Consider the following 19,015-nt stretch of genomic DNA (forward strand, 5'->3'; position numbering starts at 1 on the left):
GGTTTGGGCACATGGAGAGAATGAGCACTCCAGCACAACAACTTCAGTGATAACTATGCCCATCAGCTTGACTTCTTGTGACTGACCCCAATGAACTTTCTACCAAAGCTTATTTCTCTACAATTCAGTTTGGTTAAACCCTGCCAGCCACCACTGGTCACCCCTCCCCCTAAACCCTACTACTTTCTAGCTCCAACAGGCATCAGTCTGGGACGGTCACCTATCTCCCACAAACAAATGGTGCAATCCTGTCATCAGCCTAACTTCACCATCAACATCCATCCATCAGCAATCCCAAACATGTTTCGAAAGACAAGCCAAATTGTTTGCTACAGTTTAAGTTTGGCAGACTAAATGCTGACAGAGAAGTGGGTTGCCACACTAATTCCAAGAATTCAGCTTTCACCATCTACTTGGTTCACTGCCATATTAATGGGAGGTTGAGCAACTTAAGCACTTTCTTCACTCAGCACAAATTCTGCCCATCTCATGGGCTATTTTGTCGGCTGTGGAGCCCACTACAAGGAAAGGAGCTTTATGCTGAGAAGCAGGGACTGCCTGACCAGATGTTGTGACACAGGATTTGATGTCATTTCCAGCAGCTCATGTCCCACTACTGAGACAATATTGTCTTGTCATCATCACTCCCACATCACAGATCACAGTGCTGCATGTCAAGTGGACTCATTTACGGATTATTCTGTCGTGCTTGCCAGATTTCATGCCAGCAATTAGCTCCACCTTTCTCTGCAGGCACAGTCTCTGAGAGAAATTTTGTCAGGGGGTACAAAGTTTTTTTCGAGTCCCCTTCCCTTCTCCATAAGTCATCCTGTTTTTATCTACTATGATTTTATGCCATGAGCTATAAGGCCAAAAAGGATATGGAAGATGAGAGAGGGGTGGAATGCTAGTCTTCAATATATGCAAACATTTACTGAGATCCCAGGAAATTCCCTGGCCCCTTTTGAACCCCCTAGGCCCAGGTACAATGCACCCCTCCCCCTCTCATTGGCCATAACTGCAGGGTGTCCCATCTTGAGTTTCTTTTTCTGGTGGGATTCAATATCCAGCTCTCCATACATATTTGCTACCTCACACAATTGTCATAGGTGAACTATTATTGTTTTCTCACTCGTAACACTGATTCAACATTACAGTTATACTGACTAGTGTGTGCAATCTAAATTCTTATCAGTGCTTCTTGTGATACTTTTCATTTTTATAAGCACCTTCATGAATACCTTGTGAAGTCTTTTGGCAGCTCCACTGCCACAGTCCAGGATAGGCCCAGGCTGCGCCACACTGCTGGATGGGTTGTTTGTCAACCAAGCTGTTAGAAGCCACAGCCCTCAGATCCACATAGCTCAAACAGCCTGGCTGGTCTAGTACATTTTGTAGGTACTTGTCCAATGCACTCTTGAACTTCTATGCATCCCATTCACTTCTGATGACAGATGGCAAGGTCAATATTGAAGAGTCTTGTGCTCCAGATTTTTAAAGGGTTCTCTCTTTTTGTGCACAACGCATCTTTGGATTTCTGGGGTAATATTCTACAAAGTCTTCCATGACTGTTGTGTCAGTAGGATGTTATTTCTAAATGTACCTTGGAAACCATACCCAGGATTTTCCAGGTACAGATGATGATATACCTCTCATGTCTGCGTTCCAAGGAGATTTCAGCCATTCCCAGTTATCTAGCTCCTTTACCATATTAATAAGGGCTATGAAAGATCTCTGAACACCTCCTAAATCCATAATTTCACCTGCCTTGTATGTTGAGCTAAGACACAACAATATTCATTTCATTGAATAATATTACTGCTTTTTCTTTTCCACTACTTCTACACTATCAGTGTGCCTTAGATAAGTTGCACACTCCACCTCATAACACCTGTGGTGGTATGTTCCTTTAAACCTCTACTTTAAGTAACTTCACTGTGTTTAATGTGACAATACCTAATTGCTGTACAATATTTTTGATAAGTATCTTTACTCATGTACTACTGTATCACTCACATCCTGCATGTGATTACAGTATTACGCTATGCATTTCATCTCTTATGCACTATCATTTTGATTTGCTTTTGTGCCACACTTATGTTTTCGGGGTATACGTTTCTCTACTAACTCAGTGCATTTTTAGTGCTTTTACTTATATGGTTTAGGACACTGACTATGTTGCCATGGAGCTTTCACAAATTAACACTCAAAGTAAAAGTAACTTGGAGTAAAGTTACATCTTCAGAAAGTTCTAGTGACAACATACTGAATGTCATAAAAATGATAAAGTGCAGGAGGATTCTGGATCTGATAAAGCTAATTCTTCTGCACTTTTAGATAAGGACCATCAGTCTGAGTACCAGGATCGCTGACTTGCACAGCCCATCAGGTGCTGCTGAGGGAGCATTGAGCAATTCCCAGCAAGTCTTCCCTTGCTATTGTTCCCCTACTCCATAATCAATGTCATAGCAGATGTCAAGATCATCACTGCTGACACAGTCCTTAATCCTTCCTGCCAAACAGTGCATACCAAGAAACACACATACTAAAATTCTCATGACAAGATGATGTCCATCTTCTAAACAACTGGTCCTCCTAAACCAAGCCATCATATCTTCCCATTTAGGTCCAAATACATCAAACAAAGGGAGGTATGAGTGCCTCACTGATATGGCACATAACCACATCAACCTCCAGCAGGGTAGTCATGTTTCATTAGTACTGGAATATGAAAGAGTGGAAAGAATTCTAGTGCTATATGAGGTCATCTACTTTTAGCTGGACACATACACTAGCTTCACTGTACAATAAAAAGACTGTAAATGACAGAATGTTCCTTCATCACACAGTCAATTTAGTGTGGCAACTTAAATGGCTGTAACACATGTAACCTATCTGGTCAGCCTTGAGGAATAGTTTGTTGACACTATTCATGCCTAGACTGGTGGCTTTCAATTGACTGTCCTCATGGCTTCTAAATTATGTAAAGGAGTACATGGACACAAGGAATGAGCTGATCTGTCAGACTGACATATCTGACCTACAAGATCTTATGAAAAGCACTGATAAGGAAGGTACCCACTCTAACCAGTACCACTGTATACCAAAACAAGTCAATCAAGTTATTCGGAATGATATATGCTTCTTAAGCACAAGTTGCAGGTGCTCTACCAGTTACAAGCACTCCTCAAAGTGGCACAAAAGCAAAGACTCCTTATGCTTGCCCTTGAAGGAAAACCCAGAGAGTTGGAGTAAACCTAAGAATGGAAAACCAAATACAGATGCTACCTCTGCAATGAATCTACAAGCTTTACCCACCAGCAACATGACCATTAGTAAAATCTTGTGAGAACACTCCTTGACGCCTTACTCATTACATAAAAGGAAACACAAAGAGATATGTAGATTGCACAAATCTCTAAAGACTACTGACCGACATGATCGCTACCATAAACCTCAGCTATTGGAGGAATGTTACTGGTACAATATTGAGCAATTATCAAGGGGCAGCTGGCATCTAATAGGAGCCCCATAATGTTAAGCCATCAAACATTCTTGCAGTCTTTGGTAATGCTAGGCTATTGGGCAATTGAAGGAAACTGATGGATAACATTTCTCATGGCTTTCCTTGTCTCAACTTTTACATTACCACAAAGGACATAAAATGTCAGTTCAGGTGATGAGGACCTTACCAATAATTTACATAACAGTACACACTTTCAGCCCAATAATTTCATAACACCACAGGCAGTACTACCAAGACACCACAAGCCTCTGGTCATGAACTCTCCATTACTTTGGCCACCAATTCCACACTGTCTTGTAACCATAACTTCTGCCATGTTCTCTTGATTGCTTTGTCAACCCATCCCTTAATGTCAAATACCCATGAATCTCAAATGAACTCTTGATCACTTTGCCAACCAATCTCACGATGGCAATAATGCATGACTCTTGTCATATGCCCTTGGATGCTTTGCTGGCTGATCCCATATTGTTTGATAACCGTGGCTCTCTTCATGTGCTCTCTTTTCCTTTGCCAACCAATCCCGTATTGTCTAATACCCATGACTCTCATTGTATGCTTTCAGTCACTTTGTTGAACGATTACACACTGTTTATTGACAATAACTCTTGTCATAAGCTCTTGGTTAATGCACCAACTGATCCTACACTCTCCTACAAACACAACTCTTGTTACACAAATGATTTCCCATTTCCAGAGTGTGGTTATCACCATACAATTTCTTGTTTGCATTATGACGCTCATCTGGCAAATGAGCCTTATTTTCCTAGAAATGTCCTGGCAGGAAGGTTTTCATTTTCAAGAACAACAGCTGTCTTGACATCATATCGGAACACAAATTTCGAGAATTGGGCATTGCTGTGAATACAGATAGCAGTGTCATTTTAGACTCTGACTGTTCTAAGCATGATCATACCGACCTTGGACCTTGACTGCTATCGTCACAACTAGGTTCATGATTAGGCTTGATCTACAGTTTGTTGGTGACCTATGTTTTCACTTTATGAGGGAATTTTCCTTGGACTTTCAATTAAGGGAGTGGCATGTCCTGCTGCATGAAAAGCTTGTCATGCATGAAAAGTATATCTAACCCTGGAGAAAACAACATGTAATAGAGCAACAATACTCACCACTCAGTGCCCTCTGAAGTTGCTTCAGTTAGTGAGTTACCTGTTGTCTAACTACATAACACAAACTTCATTCAGCAGCAAGCTGAGTCTTGTCTACCTCGTAATGCTTATTTTTCCAACAGCATGGTCGAGCAGCTTGTCAGTAATTGTAATATCAAACTGATGCAGATATCCTTACAAAAGACAGTCTAGTGAGGGGTCATATAACTGGAGACATCCAGATTTTTGGTGACTCAATGACACTTGTTACAGGCTCACTGTCAGAAAACATACACTCTGTAAAGTATTCTCTATTCCTAAATCATGAAGAATATATGCCATTCTTAAAGATTACAGATGCTCAATGCTAAAATGATACCATGGTCATCTGCCTGATCAACATTTTCCAAGGAGGTAATACAAGATCTTAGACTCTGAAGTGAGCAGAAAAAAAGCCCCATAAACAGAACACTTTTGCACCAAATAAGGTCAGGATGATATGTACAATCTAAAGCAATGCTTATACCATCCTAAATTGTGCTGATAATGAGTCATTAGAATACATTATATCATCTAGCTGATAAAAACACCATGCTTGACTTATCACAGGCATACAATAAGGTTGCAGCCTTGCCACATGTGAAGCTTGGGCAAATGAGTTTAATTAAGCATGTCCTTAATTTGCAGCCTAACACTATACACAGAACATACAGGTACCAGCTTACCACACTCAAATCACACTATAGCTGATGATTTAGTGAGGGAAATGCTAAATGAGAAAATCTTCAAGCCAAAGTCCTTGGAATGTTCCCTTGTTAACTGTTCCCAAATCTGATGGGAAATTTCTATCCATTTACTGATTACAGACATCTTAATGATGTAACAATCCCCAAAAGGTTATCCTTACCTGTTATGTCTGATTTGCTGCAGACAGAAAGTAAAAACAAAATGGATTTCAGCTAAATTGACCATAAACTTGGCTTTTTGCAAGTGGATATCAGAGGAAAGTAAACCTTTGATTGTCTTCTCTGTGCCTTACAAAGACATTTATAATATAGGGAAGATGCTGTTGCAAGTCTTATAGAGATTAGGTAAAGCAGGCTTTAATGATGTACTGAAATACCTAAGAGACATTTCTTTAAGTGAGAGTTAATATTTTGAAATGTGGTAAAAGACTTCACCACCTAAGGTATTCTGGAGGAGTTTTGTGCCATAAACCTTTCACATCATGAATGTTTTCGCTTTCATTGTGCCGGGTTAGATGATATAGCTGATGCTGTAAAGGAGCTCTGTGGTGGTGCTGATGATGATAAATTTGTTATGTGTCATGTAAGTGCTAATGGCATATTGAAGGAGAGATCAGAGAAATATCACAAGCTTAATGAACATTTTTGAAACAAAGTAATGTTATGATTTCAGAAGTACTGCCTAGTTTCAATAAGAGATTACTGAATCTTTGTTTCCAGGAAGGAATTGAATTTCCAAATTTGTGGGGGTATTCTCAAATGCATTCTGATATGTTTACGAAAGACTGATTAAACCTGAAGGAAATGGGAGTTACACATTTTGGCAGGCTCCTTGGTGAGTTTACTTGTGTTTTGGTTAAAAAAAAAAAAAGCCTATGTGGACCAGACCCATCCCCCTTTGTAAGCACTTTTAGAAAAAAGTAAATGTCACAGATCAAAATATTTTATGTTAATACATGAAATGTTCACAACAAAATATCAGAGACAGAGACAACTGTATATAGGAATGCAGAGTGACAGCATTAGGATACAATTCCTTCAGCAATTGAATTAACAGCTGACATCGAACTGAAAACTGAATTGGAGGAAAATTATGACATAATTGGCATTTCTGATTCTCGGTTAGATAACAAAAATACAAAGTTCTTCCATTCAGCAGTGACAGGTGAAATAAAGTAAGTACTGGTGTTATAATCCTATGATAAAAATGCTGTATCCCACAATAAAATCATACTTTTTATAGAAAATAAAAATGAGCTTCATAAGAAATAACAGATGGCCTAGTTTATAGCCCTCCCTGCCCCATCATACACACACCAGAGGTAAAGAAAAGATTTTAGGATCAGCGAGCAGAGATTTGTGATAAACAAAATTCAATCATAGTGGGAGATTTTATCATGCCAATATCTAAGTGGGGGAATCCTTTTCTAGTAGCTTTAGGCACAGACTCCTATGAAATTTGCTTACAGTGCCCTAATCCAATTAGTTGAAAAAACCTACTCATAGTGAGAACATAATCATTAATTTTATATAATAATGTTGAAACTGGTGAAAAGTTTGGTACAAGTGATCACTTACAAATTACTATTGTGATAATTTCAAAACTACATGTAGTATTGGTCAACATGAAAGTAAGAAATAAATACCAGATTTAAGAATTGAAAACTTTAATGATTTCCCGTTCATCTTGACAGGCAAATGCAAGATAATATTGTCAATGAAATCAATATAGATATAGCATGAAATACTGCAATATCCACAGTAGAACTTTCAAAATGGTATAAGGACCTTTTTATATTCCTTTGGAGGCTACAGTCATGGATTGAAGTCTACAACAAAGGCCAGGTCTCAACTGAAATACAGAGAGGTCAATGAAAGGGAAAAAGGAGAGGTGAGGGAAAGAATTTATGAATTTTGGAAGAAGTGTAAAACCTCTTTTAAAATGTGCCAGGTCTTAGTTATTGTGAAAAACATGCAGGGGTAGTGTTCCAAAGCTTTAAGGCATTGGGAAAAAAGTTACCATAACAGCCTACACTTGAGCTGTCAACAGTCACACAGTAATCGCGTGACACAGCAGCTTGCCCAGTATTGTGTGGTGTAGTTAGTGGTGGGGCCACAAAAACAGCCAACTCTTGGGAGAAAACCAAAGTAACACCTACAGAAGAAGGAAAGTGAACCAACAATGTAGCGTAGGGCAAGCAGGTCATCCTTTGAAGTTAGCTTGGGAGAGTTTATAAGTTAGATCACTTTCAACTCAGTCATGGATGCCAAGCTAGTACCACCTTAGACGTGAGAACAGTAACCCACACAAGGACAGATCAATCCTTTGTATTTGTAAAGCAACTGTGCAGAAGAGAAGATATTTTGATAATCTCAACAGGACTCCAAGTTTCTTAGAGGCAGACTTAGCTATTTCTGTAATGCAGGGTTTCATACATGCTAATGTGTATCAATCTTCTTCCAAAACAAATGGTGTAACAACAAAATAAAGAGGTGCCTGTTTTCTAAAAAAGCAGCATATAAGAAACTCAGAGAGACCAATTTCCAGCATGAGAGTAAATCATGTAAATCTTTGACGACAAACACTTATACATCAAATAAGCAGACGTTTTGTTAATGCATTCAGCAACCATATACCCCCCTATCCATACTCTAACCTGTAATTCAGCCTTTGACCTGGGACAGAAAATCCCTATTCATAAATAAAGGGGTCAGCTGGTTACCAAGGCACTGTATGCATACAAGTGGAGTGCTTCAGGGGTTAAGACTGTAGCCCACAGGTCTATATATCCAGCACAGCCTGGCTGATCTAAAACATTTTGGCTGTTTAACATTTCTCCATTGTGTAGTGCATCATGCTTTTGAAGGCTGCATGCAGTGTTTAACTATTCTGGATAAGAACGTTTACAGTGTTTTCTCTTACTGTACTTATGGCACATTCCATTTCAGTAATACTATTTTACACTCTTCCATGCCTTTCATGCCATATCAAAATTCTTCTTATGTGCTGAATGGAATTCATGCCTTTCAAGGTTTTTACTGTGTAAATTAAGATGCATCTGTCTCACCTGCACTGTAGAAAGCACAGCTTTAGTGCTTTCAGTCATTCTCATCAGTTAAGATTTTGTAGAGAGTCAATGCTGCTCTTATGCTCCATTCTGAAGGTAACCTGGATTAGGCTACTACTGTTCACAAATATATTTTCACATGCTATTGTTCACAAATATATTTTCACAATCGTTCTATTTGCACTGTTTCAGAAACTGTACTTCCCCATGTCCACTGCCTCCGAGTCATTCTCTTTTATATAACCTTCCCTTACTGCCCAAAATAATATCATCTTCAATAAAGATATCACAACAGATGATCTGAATCTTTAAAGCTTCATATCACTGATCCAGCAATACTTAGTCTACACCTACTCTGGCTATCCACTGTAGCTTGTTTTCATCCACATATCATATCTTATCTGAAAATGCCTGATTTGCCCATATATTCATACTGATGCTCTACTGTTTACTTACCCAGCTAAAATCATCTAAACACGTCTAATCACATTTTTCATGTCTGATGTCATTTGTGATTTTTTTCATCTAATTCACCCTGCAGCTCTGTATCTCTTAGCACATGTATTTTCCTTTGTGTTTGTAAGCATGTGTATGTTAGTATATGAGAATATACATGTATGGGTATACTGCTTATATATGTAGGCATGGTGATGACGAACTCTTACTTTTGGTTACAGCACCGATAAAAAGTCACCCTCAGTAAGGATGTACAGGGAGTACAGTATCATCAAGGTACTTTTCATTCTAAGCAAGTCCATCATTTCCCTGCCTCCAATTGTAGCACAGCTACAGCAGCTAAATACAAGAGGTCCTGAGTTTGATTTCATTTAGAAATAATGAATATGTACATTTGCGAATGAAAGACTATGAGATAGGTACATTTCAGTAACCCGTTAGTGGATATACTTCACTCCAAATCAGACACTAACACCTTTAGTCTTAAGTCCATGATGTGCTTATAAGTAATCAATCTAGCTTAAAATGATCAAAAAAAAAAGAAATAATAAATTCACCTAACCTAGCCCATGAATACTTCAGGATGATCCATATGGTGCACCCACATATGTGAATGTACCCAACATATACTTAAACATTGGCATGTACATGAAAAAATGTGTATGCAGAAGTACATTGTATATGATCTTTAAGGAAAGGCTCTAATCATGGTCCTCATTAAATAAACGTCCTAACTGTAAATTTTAGCCATAAAAAAGTTTTACATGAATAAGCATAATCCTTCCATTGAGGGAAAATGAAAATATCTTCTTCCACATTAGAACGCAAACAGTACAATAAAGGCTAATGCATGGCATTTGTAATTGTTCATCAAAGTGAAGGTGACACTACGCAGTTACTGTACTACTGTACTATTATTGTGAGTTTACCATACACAGGGAGGAATATTGTTTCATCACCAATAAAAAATTTTAGCTCTAAATATAAAACAAAGACCAGGCATAAAAAGTGTTTGCTTCATTTACTGGGAATAAAGACCCACTACCAAATGTGTATGTGCATAAAAAATGAACATATGGTAATTCAAACCCATGTAAAAACTACAGATAATATAACTTTTAAAAACACTGAAGTAATATTATGATATCTTATATTTTCTTCCCTTCAGATGTTATTTTTCCTTTACAGGTAACCTAGCCAAGTACTCTAAAGTGGAGACACCAATCTACCAATCCACAAATGATGAAAGGATGCTTTAGGAGAACCACTTCATCAATAGTGCTGTGCCAAAATTTTGCACAGGGGCTCATAACACTGCTCATGCTTATCATTAAGGAAGGATACATTATTTGAGAATTCACAAGAACCTCTAAAAACCTCAACCTTGCTCAGGAGAGCACACTTAAAGGTTGTCCCTTTATCAGTAAATGACTATTGATTAAAGTCATATCATTCTCTAGTGTGTATTTAGTACCAGTATGTCCAATCAAAATGCAAAGTATTAACCATTCCTTTCTTTCCTAAGCTATAGCAAAAAATGGCTCCTTAGTGGGTAGCACCTTGAAGATGAAGGAAAATGTGAGATTAAATCATAAAAAATGAAGATCTATCATAGAAATCAACAGATCCTATGAAAACCTCACAACTTTTCATAGGGGTTAAGATTCATTTCATTTTCAATGTTATACCATAGATACATCACTGATACTGTATTATCAACAGGTTTCATCCATTCAATGAGCCATATCAATAAGGGTGCACTTAAACTAAAAACTTCCTTAGAGCATTCTTTCAAGAGTTCATGAAACCTCTGAACTTATTCTGTCTTAGTATAAATGGACATATGAAAACACTTGGCTGGAACAAATTACAAAAGTAGGAGAGAGTAACTTGCAGTATACCTGGTACAGTCTTCGGAAGTCTTCTATCCCCACAGCCTGGGATAGGCTTAGGCTGATGAAGTAGGTCACTGGTCGACCAAGCTGCTGGAAGCCACAGCCCGCAAGCCCATGTAAACTCCAAAGTCTGGATGGTCTGGTACACTTTATAAATATTTCTCAGGGCTTTCTTAAATTTCTACACTGTGCATCCCAGTTTCTGATGGCTGCAGCAATGTGCTGAATGGTTTAAAAAACCCAGATTTTCAAGATGTTTTCTCTTTTTGTTTTCAATCTTTTAGAGTCTTCTCAGCCTGTCATGTCAATAGGGAATCACATTTTAGCGTAGGATAGGGACCATACCTTCTAGGATATTCCACGTAAATGATGATATAGCTCTCTTGCTTTCCTAAGTGTACAGCCTTAGTGATATTAGTCATTTCCAGTGTTCTAGCTATCTACAACTCTGATGCCTGTTCCCTTCGGGAACTCTCATCAAGGGGGTAGTCATGGCAAAAGTTTCTATTTGTCCCTGTCCTTGCAAGTCTCCCTCACATTCACCATTCCATGCATTCTTCCATTTTTCTTCTTCCAGTACTCTTCCACTCTATTTCCTTAAGTCACAGGTGGTCTTCCTCTGACGCTAAACCCTTTAATTGTACTAACATACATTCTCGTTATAAACTCCCTATCGTACATTTTTTCCACCTGCCTAAACCACTTTGTTAGTGAAAAAAGGGCACCAAGGTGTTGCACAACATGGTCTCCTACTGCCCAGCATAATGGACCATGGTCGGAAACTAATGGACTTCCACTACATCCTAAACTCAGTTTGAGGGGTCCTTATCTTGACTAAATCTAGTATGAATGAACTTTCATGAAAATTTTGTGCCAGATCCTATATTTTGTCTAGTGGAGTCTAGAGAACCCATTAAAAGCCAAATTTTGATGCACTGAATTCAGTTAGAACAGAGTTTTTCTGGAAATAGTGTTGCCAGACTCCACTGCAAGAGGCAATCTTTGGCAAAGTTTTATTACCATTAATGGATGGAAGGGAGCATCCTGTTGAAAACTTTCTCACACCAGAGTCCATCATTTCTATGCTCCTGCATATAGTGCAGCTTTGAGGCTGTAGAAAACACAAAAATGAGGTCTTGGGGTTGCACAATAAGAAACTATCTATCTATACCTTTGATGCCCATTCCCTCCAGGTACTCCCATCTAGGGGTGGCCATGGCACAAAAGTCTCCACTCATCATTGTCTTCACTTCTTCGCATATACCACTTCACACATTCCTCCATCATCTCCTTCCCTCCTGTACTTTTCCATTCTGTTTCCCCATGTTACAGGTGGTTTTCCTCTCACACCAACTCCTTTAATCATACTGTCATTCACTCTCCTTGCAAACTCCCCACCTTGCATTCTTTCCAAATGTCCAAACTACCTCAAACTATTACATTTCACCCACTGTACCACTCGACATTTCATTCCCTACCGTACCAAATCTCTCATACCCCCCTCCTTTCTTTCTTCATTCCATCTGGTCATACTTCATGTTCCTCTTAAATAGCTCATTTTTAGGGCCTGGATTCTTGACCTCTGTGACTCATTCCATATCCATGTTTTGGAAATGCACATGGACATTCCCAGTAGTTCAGTTCTTTAACCACTTCAATACGAGTGGTGAAAGATCTCTGAACACTTTCTAATTCAGCTATTTTGTCCATTCTGTAGTGTGATGTTAACACAGCAGCATTCTGTTCATAGAAGTATTAGCCCCATGAGTAGTGTCATCACACTTCCTATCTTATCCTCAAATTTGGTCCACAAGATCCAATTGACAAAAAAATATCAAAAACAAAATAGCAAAATGAAAATCTAAACCCTGTGAAAGTTATGGAAGGTTCAAATGATTCTTCTCATCAATTCTTAAGGAATAGCACATGTACATATACGATTTTCCTTGTGGGGGTAGTTATTTTTTTTTATTTTGCTTTGTCGCTGTCTCCCGCGTTTGCGAGGTAGCGCAAGGAAACAGACCAAAGAAATGGCCCAACCCACCCCTATACACATGTATATACATACACGTCCACACATGCAATATACATACCCATACATCTCAATGTACACATATATATACACACACAGACACATACATATATACACATGCACACAATTCACACTGTCTGCCTTTATTCATTCCCATCGCCACCTCGCCACACATGGAATAACATCCCCCTCCCCCCTCATGTGTGCGAGGTAGCGCTAGGAAAAGACAACAAAGGCCCCATTCGTTCAGACTCAGTCTCCAGCTGTCATGCAATAATGTCCGAAACCACAGCTCCCTTTCCACATCCAGGCCCCACAGAACTTTCCATGGTTTACCCCACATGCTTCATATGCCCTGATTCAATCCACTGACGGCACGTCGACCCCGGTATACCACATCGATCCAATCCACTCTATTCCTTGCCCGCCTTTCACCCTCCTGCATGTTCAGGCCCCGATAACTCAAAATCTTTTTTTCACTCCATCTTTCCACCTCCAATTTGGTCTCCCACTTCTCCTCGTTCCCTCCACCTCCAACACATATATCCTCTTGGTCAATCTTTCCTCACTCATTCTCTCCATGTGCCCAAACTATTTCAAAACACCCTCTTCTGCTCTCTTAACCACGCTCTTTTTATTTCCACACATCTCTCTTACCCTTACATTACTTACTCGATCAAACCACCTCACACCACATACTGTCCTCAAACATCTCATTTCCAGCACATCCACCCTCCTGCGCACAACTCTATCCATAGCCCACGCCTCGCAACCATACAACATTGTTGGAACCACTATTCCTGCAAACAGAGCCATTTTTGCTTTCGGAGATAATGTTCTCGACTTCCACACATTCTTCAAGGCTCCCAGGATTTTCACCCCCTCCCCCACCCTATGATTCACCCTATGATTTTCCTTGTGGGGGTAGTACCTACACTTATACTGGATGCCTGTTTCTGCTCTCATTTACTGGTAAGTAGAGGTCCCTTGTGTCATACACAACTATAGTCAATACAATAAGCAATGAAAAATCCTTGTGTCAGTTACTCGTATCTATATGTATAGGGTTATATGTCTGACCTTATGGGGATTCTTCTGTGGGTTGCCTTCTCTCATGGTCATTTAAACTTAAAGGCATGCTTCAATGGTACAATGAGATGCTTTATGTCACAACACTAGCATAAAGAAAGAATCCTGGAGTCTGTTACTCATATACCACGATGGGGGAAGGTGTGACCTGGCATGCAAACTTTACTCTAAATGTCTGTACAGTAACAAATATGATTCCTGGTAACTGAAAAATTATTCTTGCTTTTCTTTAACCATTCTTGATATTTTCTGTTCAGTTCAACGATAAGACTAGAATATATTTTTCATATCCTTTTATAAACCTTGGTCCTGCAGACCACTTATATTTTCAGTGCTTTGACCTTTAAGGAATAGAATTTTCATTGTTTTGTGTTAATCAAACTCACATTTCCATTATCTTCAAAACCCATCCCACCTGGGAGTATCTATTGTCACAGAATTAGATTAAAGGAATACAAATTACTCTGCACAGTTTTAAATATGTGTACAAATTGTACACTCCTAAATGATATAACTTGCATCAATATTTGTAAATCAATAAAGGGACAGCTTTAAACTTCACCTTCACCCCTGGCCTTCCCCTTGGCTGCATCTATTTTGCATCAATTTACCCACACAATTTCTCAAACTTGGCTAAGTTACGTGGGGCATTACAGATCTGCGTGCATCCTCAAGGAGTGCATGCCCCTCTCTCAATAATGAAGAGAGGTAGTGTTATGCACCTTTATGCAAAATTTTAGTTTAAAATTCCACTAATAAAGTGGTCTCCTAAAATTCTACTTTTAATGCATGGAGTAAAATACATCACACATATATTTACAAATATGAAGAAAAATCTCTCATTTCTTTATGAATAACCCTCTTTTGTTAGCCACTGAAGGGAAGCCACACTTATATTAAACTGGATACAAATGAAGGAGACTTGCACAATATATTCACGGATATTTTCTGATCAATACTTTCCAATATACATAGTCTTGGCATAAGCTTTTGAATCTGGTGAGCAACATGAGCTTCCATAATGACGAACCTAACCTAACCCTATACTGTTATATCTCATATTGTACAAAAGGAGGGTGTTATTTGATAACAAAAAATGTGAAAATATGTCCAGTTTGGTTCTGCATCATTAGAGCTCTGGATGATTAAAAGACTTTGTTGTGAAATAGTAGTGCATTGTTTTGAGACTGGAATTTGAGAAGGGCAAAATGACTTGGAGCATTGGCCACATTACATATTACGTTATCAAAAAAAGCAATAATGGTGATGGTTCTCAAGATATGGACAAATATGGGGTAAACTGAATAGGTGAAACAACTATAAAAATTCACCAAAACCTACAAAAACCTCACTTAACCTCCCCTCGCAGCCAAGATTTATCTTAATTTTCAATATACCAACCCAAATATACTTTACTTTTCTCATCCATTACTGAACATGGCACTAATCACCCATAAATGTACCAAACAGACAATACACCAAGAAGCTGTCATGCGACTGCCCAGCCTCTTTACAAATAGTCCATAGAATTAGACCAAATTAATGTAGGTATCCATTAACAAAGTTTTATTATACAACTAAGTATCTATGAGAGGTTAGGCGAGTTTCCAAAGGGTTTTGCTAATATTTTCTACATAGGTCTTGTCAATTTATTTTGTTTCATCCACTTTTACATTAATCAACTGCACATTTTCCCTAATCTTCATAACCCTCACTACTATCACCTTTATTCAACAATGAATACCCTCACTACTATCACCTTTATTCAGCAATGAATAATACTATACTCCAAATAATGCTTTCCTACTCTTGTTCTATTCTCTAAACACTATATCGTCATTGCAAAGCAAAATCATTCAATATCCAAAACTAGTAGCATTGCATAGCTTATCGAGCCATTACCAAAATGTGGACTTGAATGTATACAAAAACATATATCCCAAACAGTAAACTATCACTTTAGCCAGACAATGAAAGTTGCTTTGGATACTGAATGACTTTCCTGTACAATATGATGCTGTAAATCATGCTCAGTCACTTATCTATCATCTAACCACTATGCTGACACTGCTTAACAAAGTCATTTAATATCCAATGCTAACTGCACTGTAAAGCTATTATCGACTTTTCCTAAAAATGTAGAGCAAAATGTTCAGAATATCGTATCCCACTTAAGCCATGCAATGAAACTAGCTTTGGGTACAAAGTGATTTTGTTCTACATGGTTGTGAAGCATTTAGTAAATATAATACGTTCTGGGTTTTAATTCAAAATGTTAGAGTTTACTCTGGAAAGCAAGATAAGACAATAGTGCCGGTTATGAACATCAGGGGATGTGTGGGATTGATTTATGTAAAAACACATAAAACCCCAATAAAAAAATCAACAGAACCCACAAAATCTCACCCCCTCCTGGCAGTCAATATTTATCTTAATATTCAACATTCTAGTCAAAATATACCAGTCACTTACATAACTGAGCATTCTGTTAACTACTGACAATCATCAATTAACAGACTACAGACTAAATGGCCATTCATACCACTGCCCTACCGCTCCACTGGCAGGAATTCCATGCAATCCCCAGCAGAAGAGCATGTAGATGTTGGTATGAGATATTTCAACTATACATATTGGCTACTAGGGGAAGTTAAGTAAGGTTTTCACAGGTTCTGTTCATTCTTGAGATGCGTTTATCAACTTTTACTTTATCTTACCCCCAAACTCCTCTGATATATATAAACATCACTCCTATTGCCTCATCTAATTTCATAAATAAATATATATCACTCCAGTGCATATTTTGCAATTCTTAGTGTATTCTGTAAAACCAAACAGCCCTGCTGAACAAAATTACTCAATATTCAAAGCTAGTTTTAACCTTTCAACCATCCCATTCATTGATATACAATGCCCAGGTAACCTTTCCACTTACATATCTATAATATGAAACCTCCTACTACAATTCCAAGACTAAGTTTTGGATAAGGGCGTGTTTGGTATTACACAGCTTGTGTAGATGCTGACGGACTACAGCCAAAATTTCTGAACTTTTGCTTTTATGTATCAATGTCCTTGTCGACATTATTCAAGGAGTGTATGTAAATATCATAGTGATAATTACAAAATATATGTAAATAATTTTCATCAATATATAGTTAAAAAAAAACATGATAAAACAAGCCTAATGGCAACAACATCCACTGATATCTGTAATAACGTTGTCGCAATAACTTAACCATGGTCATTACATGACTATATGTACTTATAGAGTGGTTACTTCTCATTCCATAGGGATACGAATGCTTTTAAACAACTTGAAAAAAGGGGACATCTAGGAGTGATTGAAACTCTATCATGAGATAAAGGGTTAATGTGCAGATGAAGCGGTAAATCATGATCCAAACTAATCTCACAAAAGGAGGCTCTCAATCCCCAAGATACCACCCCTCCCCTTGACCTGCTGTAAAAACCATATATCTGATGTAATCATTTTCAAGAAATATTATAGAAGTGCTGATGCATCATCTGTTCAAGCTTTTCTCTACATGAGAATTTAAAAAATGTAAATCATCAAGTTACTATCATCCCTAAAGTGAGCAACGTCATAATCAATATTAGCTACATCAACATATATGTGACTTGAAACCTGCTAAAGCATTGAAAACAAAAAAATCTGTGATGAGTGAGGTGGTTGTTTGTAAGGACGGGTATAGAACTGTCTGAGCAAACCATTTCAAGTCTCCTTGAAACAACCCAGCGGTACTGTAATCAAATAACAATGTAGAATTCTACAGTTGAACACCAGAAGCTAAAACACAGACACGACAACACTTTTCTTCTTCTTTTAAGTACAATAAAATATCCAGTAATATCAGTGCAACTTTCTTTCAATCCTATCTTAATATGCTATGTCATTATGTGAATTTCCAAAGCATTTAATAATAGATAAGGACTCATAGCTGTCTGAATCTATCACAGTGCAAAGACTGAAATAATATCCATATTTTCTTAACATCACTTCACATCCAACTTTATTATGTTGTGTATGTGGTTAACACACCTCATGAAAGATGTTGAGATCAGACACTCACACCAAGTATAATTCTCAGTGATAAAGCCTTGGATTCATTCAATAAATCTATCCATTAAATTCATCTTCCGTATTCTTTTCAATATCAAGCAGACTGCACCTCCTGCTAGACTGTAATCTGCATATGCAATCATGAAGACTAGCAAATACAGGTTAGGTTTAATTTCATTACAGTAGACTCTCCCTATACTCAAATAATATTTCCAATTTAATTTCCTGTTGTTCTAAACCGTAAACTGTCAGCTGTGGTGAGTGTGCACCCCCGTGTGGCAGCTGACTCTGCCTGTGTCAGTGTGTCAGATGTGATGTATTATAGTTGCTGTACATGTTCCCAGAGGTGTCACTTGTAGTGGTGTCAGAGGTGTGGGTGTCAGTGTAAGTGGTGGCACCCTGACCCAGACCCTAGGCACAGGCCTAGCCAGGCCTAGCCGACCTTTCCCAGCACCCAGGAAGGCACTCAAGCTTGCTACCTGTACGGGCACTGTGGCTCTTAGGGGGCTGGGGCGGCGGCTGCTCCTACCCTCGCGTTCTCCGCTCCCAGCTCCCGACATTGTCACTCACTAGTGTCTCAGTGTCCTACGAGGGACTTTAATCACCCCCGATTAATCCTCTTAAGGGCAACCTCAAGACTGTTACCGCGGTCAACAACAAACGACGTCTCGATCACTCAAGAAGTAAACACAACACTTTCAGCTGTTCGGGAGCCCTGGTCACGTGACCGCCTCCCGGCCACACCATTGGGCCAAAAGTTTAAGTACGTCAATTCGAACAATAAGCGGGAATATCATGCCCATGATCCCATATCTAAGTAACTCTGGTGAAAGACTTCATCCTGTGGTATAATTATGGGATAATAGGTATGGTATAAGCTTTTCTCTTCCAAAATACTACATAATGCTATGATTCTCATTGGCCCCAGGGAGGATAAAACATATTAGTGCAATGGTAAAGGATGAACATTACTCCATTCAGATCGATAATCGGTGTAACATCGGATATTT

The 19,015-nt window shown here is 38.5% G+C and overlaps 1 protein-coding gene across 3 annotated transcripts in view; it reads right to left on the bottom strand.

The window, feature by feature from the left end:
* The window catches only part of LOC139755996 (glucocorticoid-induced transcript 1 protein-like), a 316,760-nt gene extending 298,061 nt beyond the window's left edge, over positions 1 to 18,699 (bottom strand). Inside the window, exon 1 of one of the 3 annotated variants that reach the window (XM_071674916.1) lies at positions 18,485 to 18,699. In XM_071674916.1, the coding sequence (XP_071531017.1) occupies positions 18,485 to 18,565 (81 nt within the window). In that variant the 5' untranslated portion in view covers positions 18,566 to 18,699. Of the gene's footprint in view, positions 1 to 8,449; positions 8,504 to 10,806; positions 11,025 to 18,484 lie in introns of those variants that run through there. The other 2 variants (XM_071674918.1, XM_071674917.1) reach the window with 2 other exon arrangements.
* Between the last annotated feature and the right edge of the window lie 316 nt (positions 18,700 to 19,015).

This window comes from Panulirus ornatus, chromosome 20 (genome assembly GCF_036320965.1).
Source record: "Panulirus ornatus isolate Po-2019 chromosome 20, ASM3632096v1, whole genome shotgun sequence".
Classification (NCBI taxonomy): Eukaryota; Metazoa; Arthropoda; class Malacostraca; order Decapoda; family Palinuridae; genus Panulirus; species Panulirus ornatus.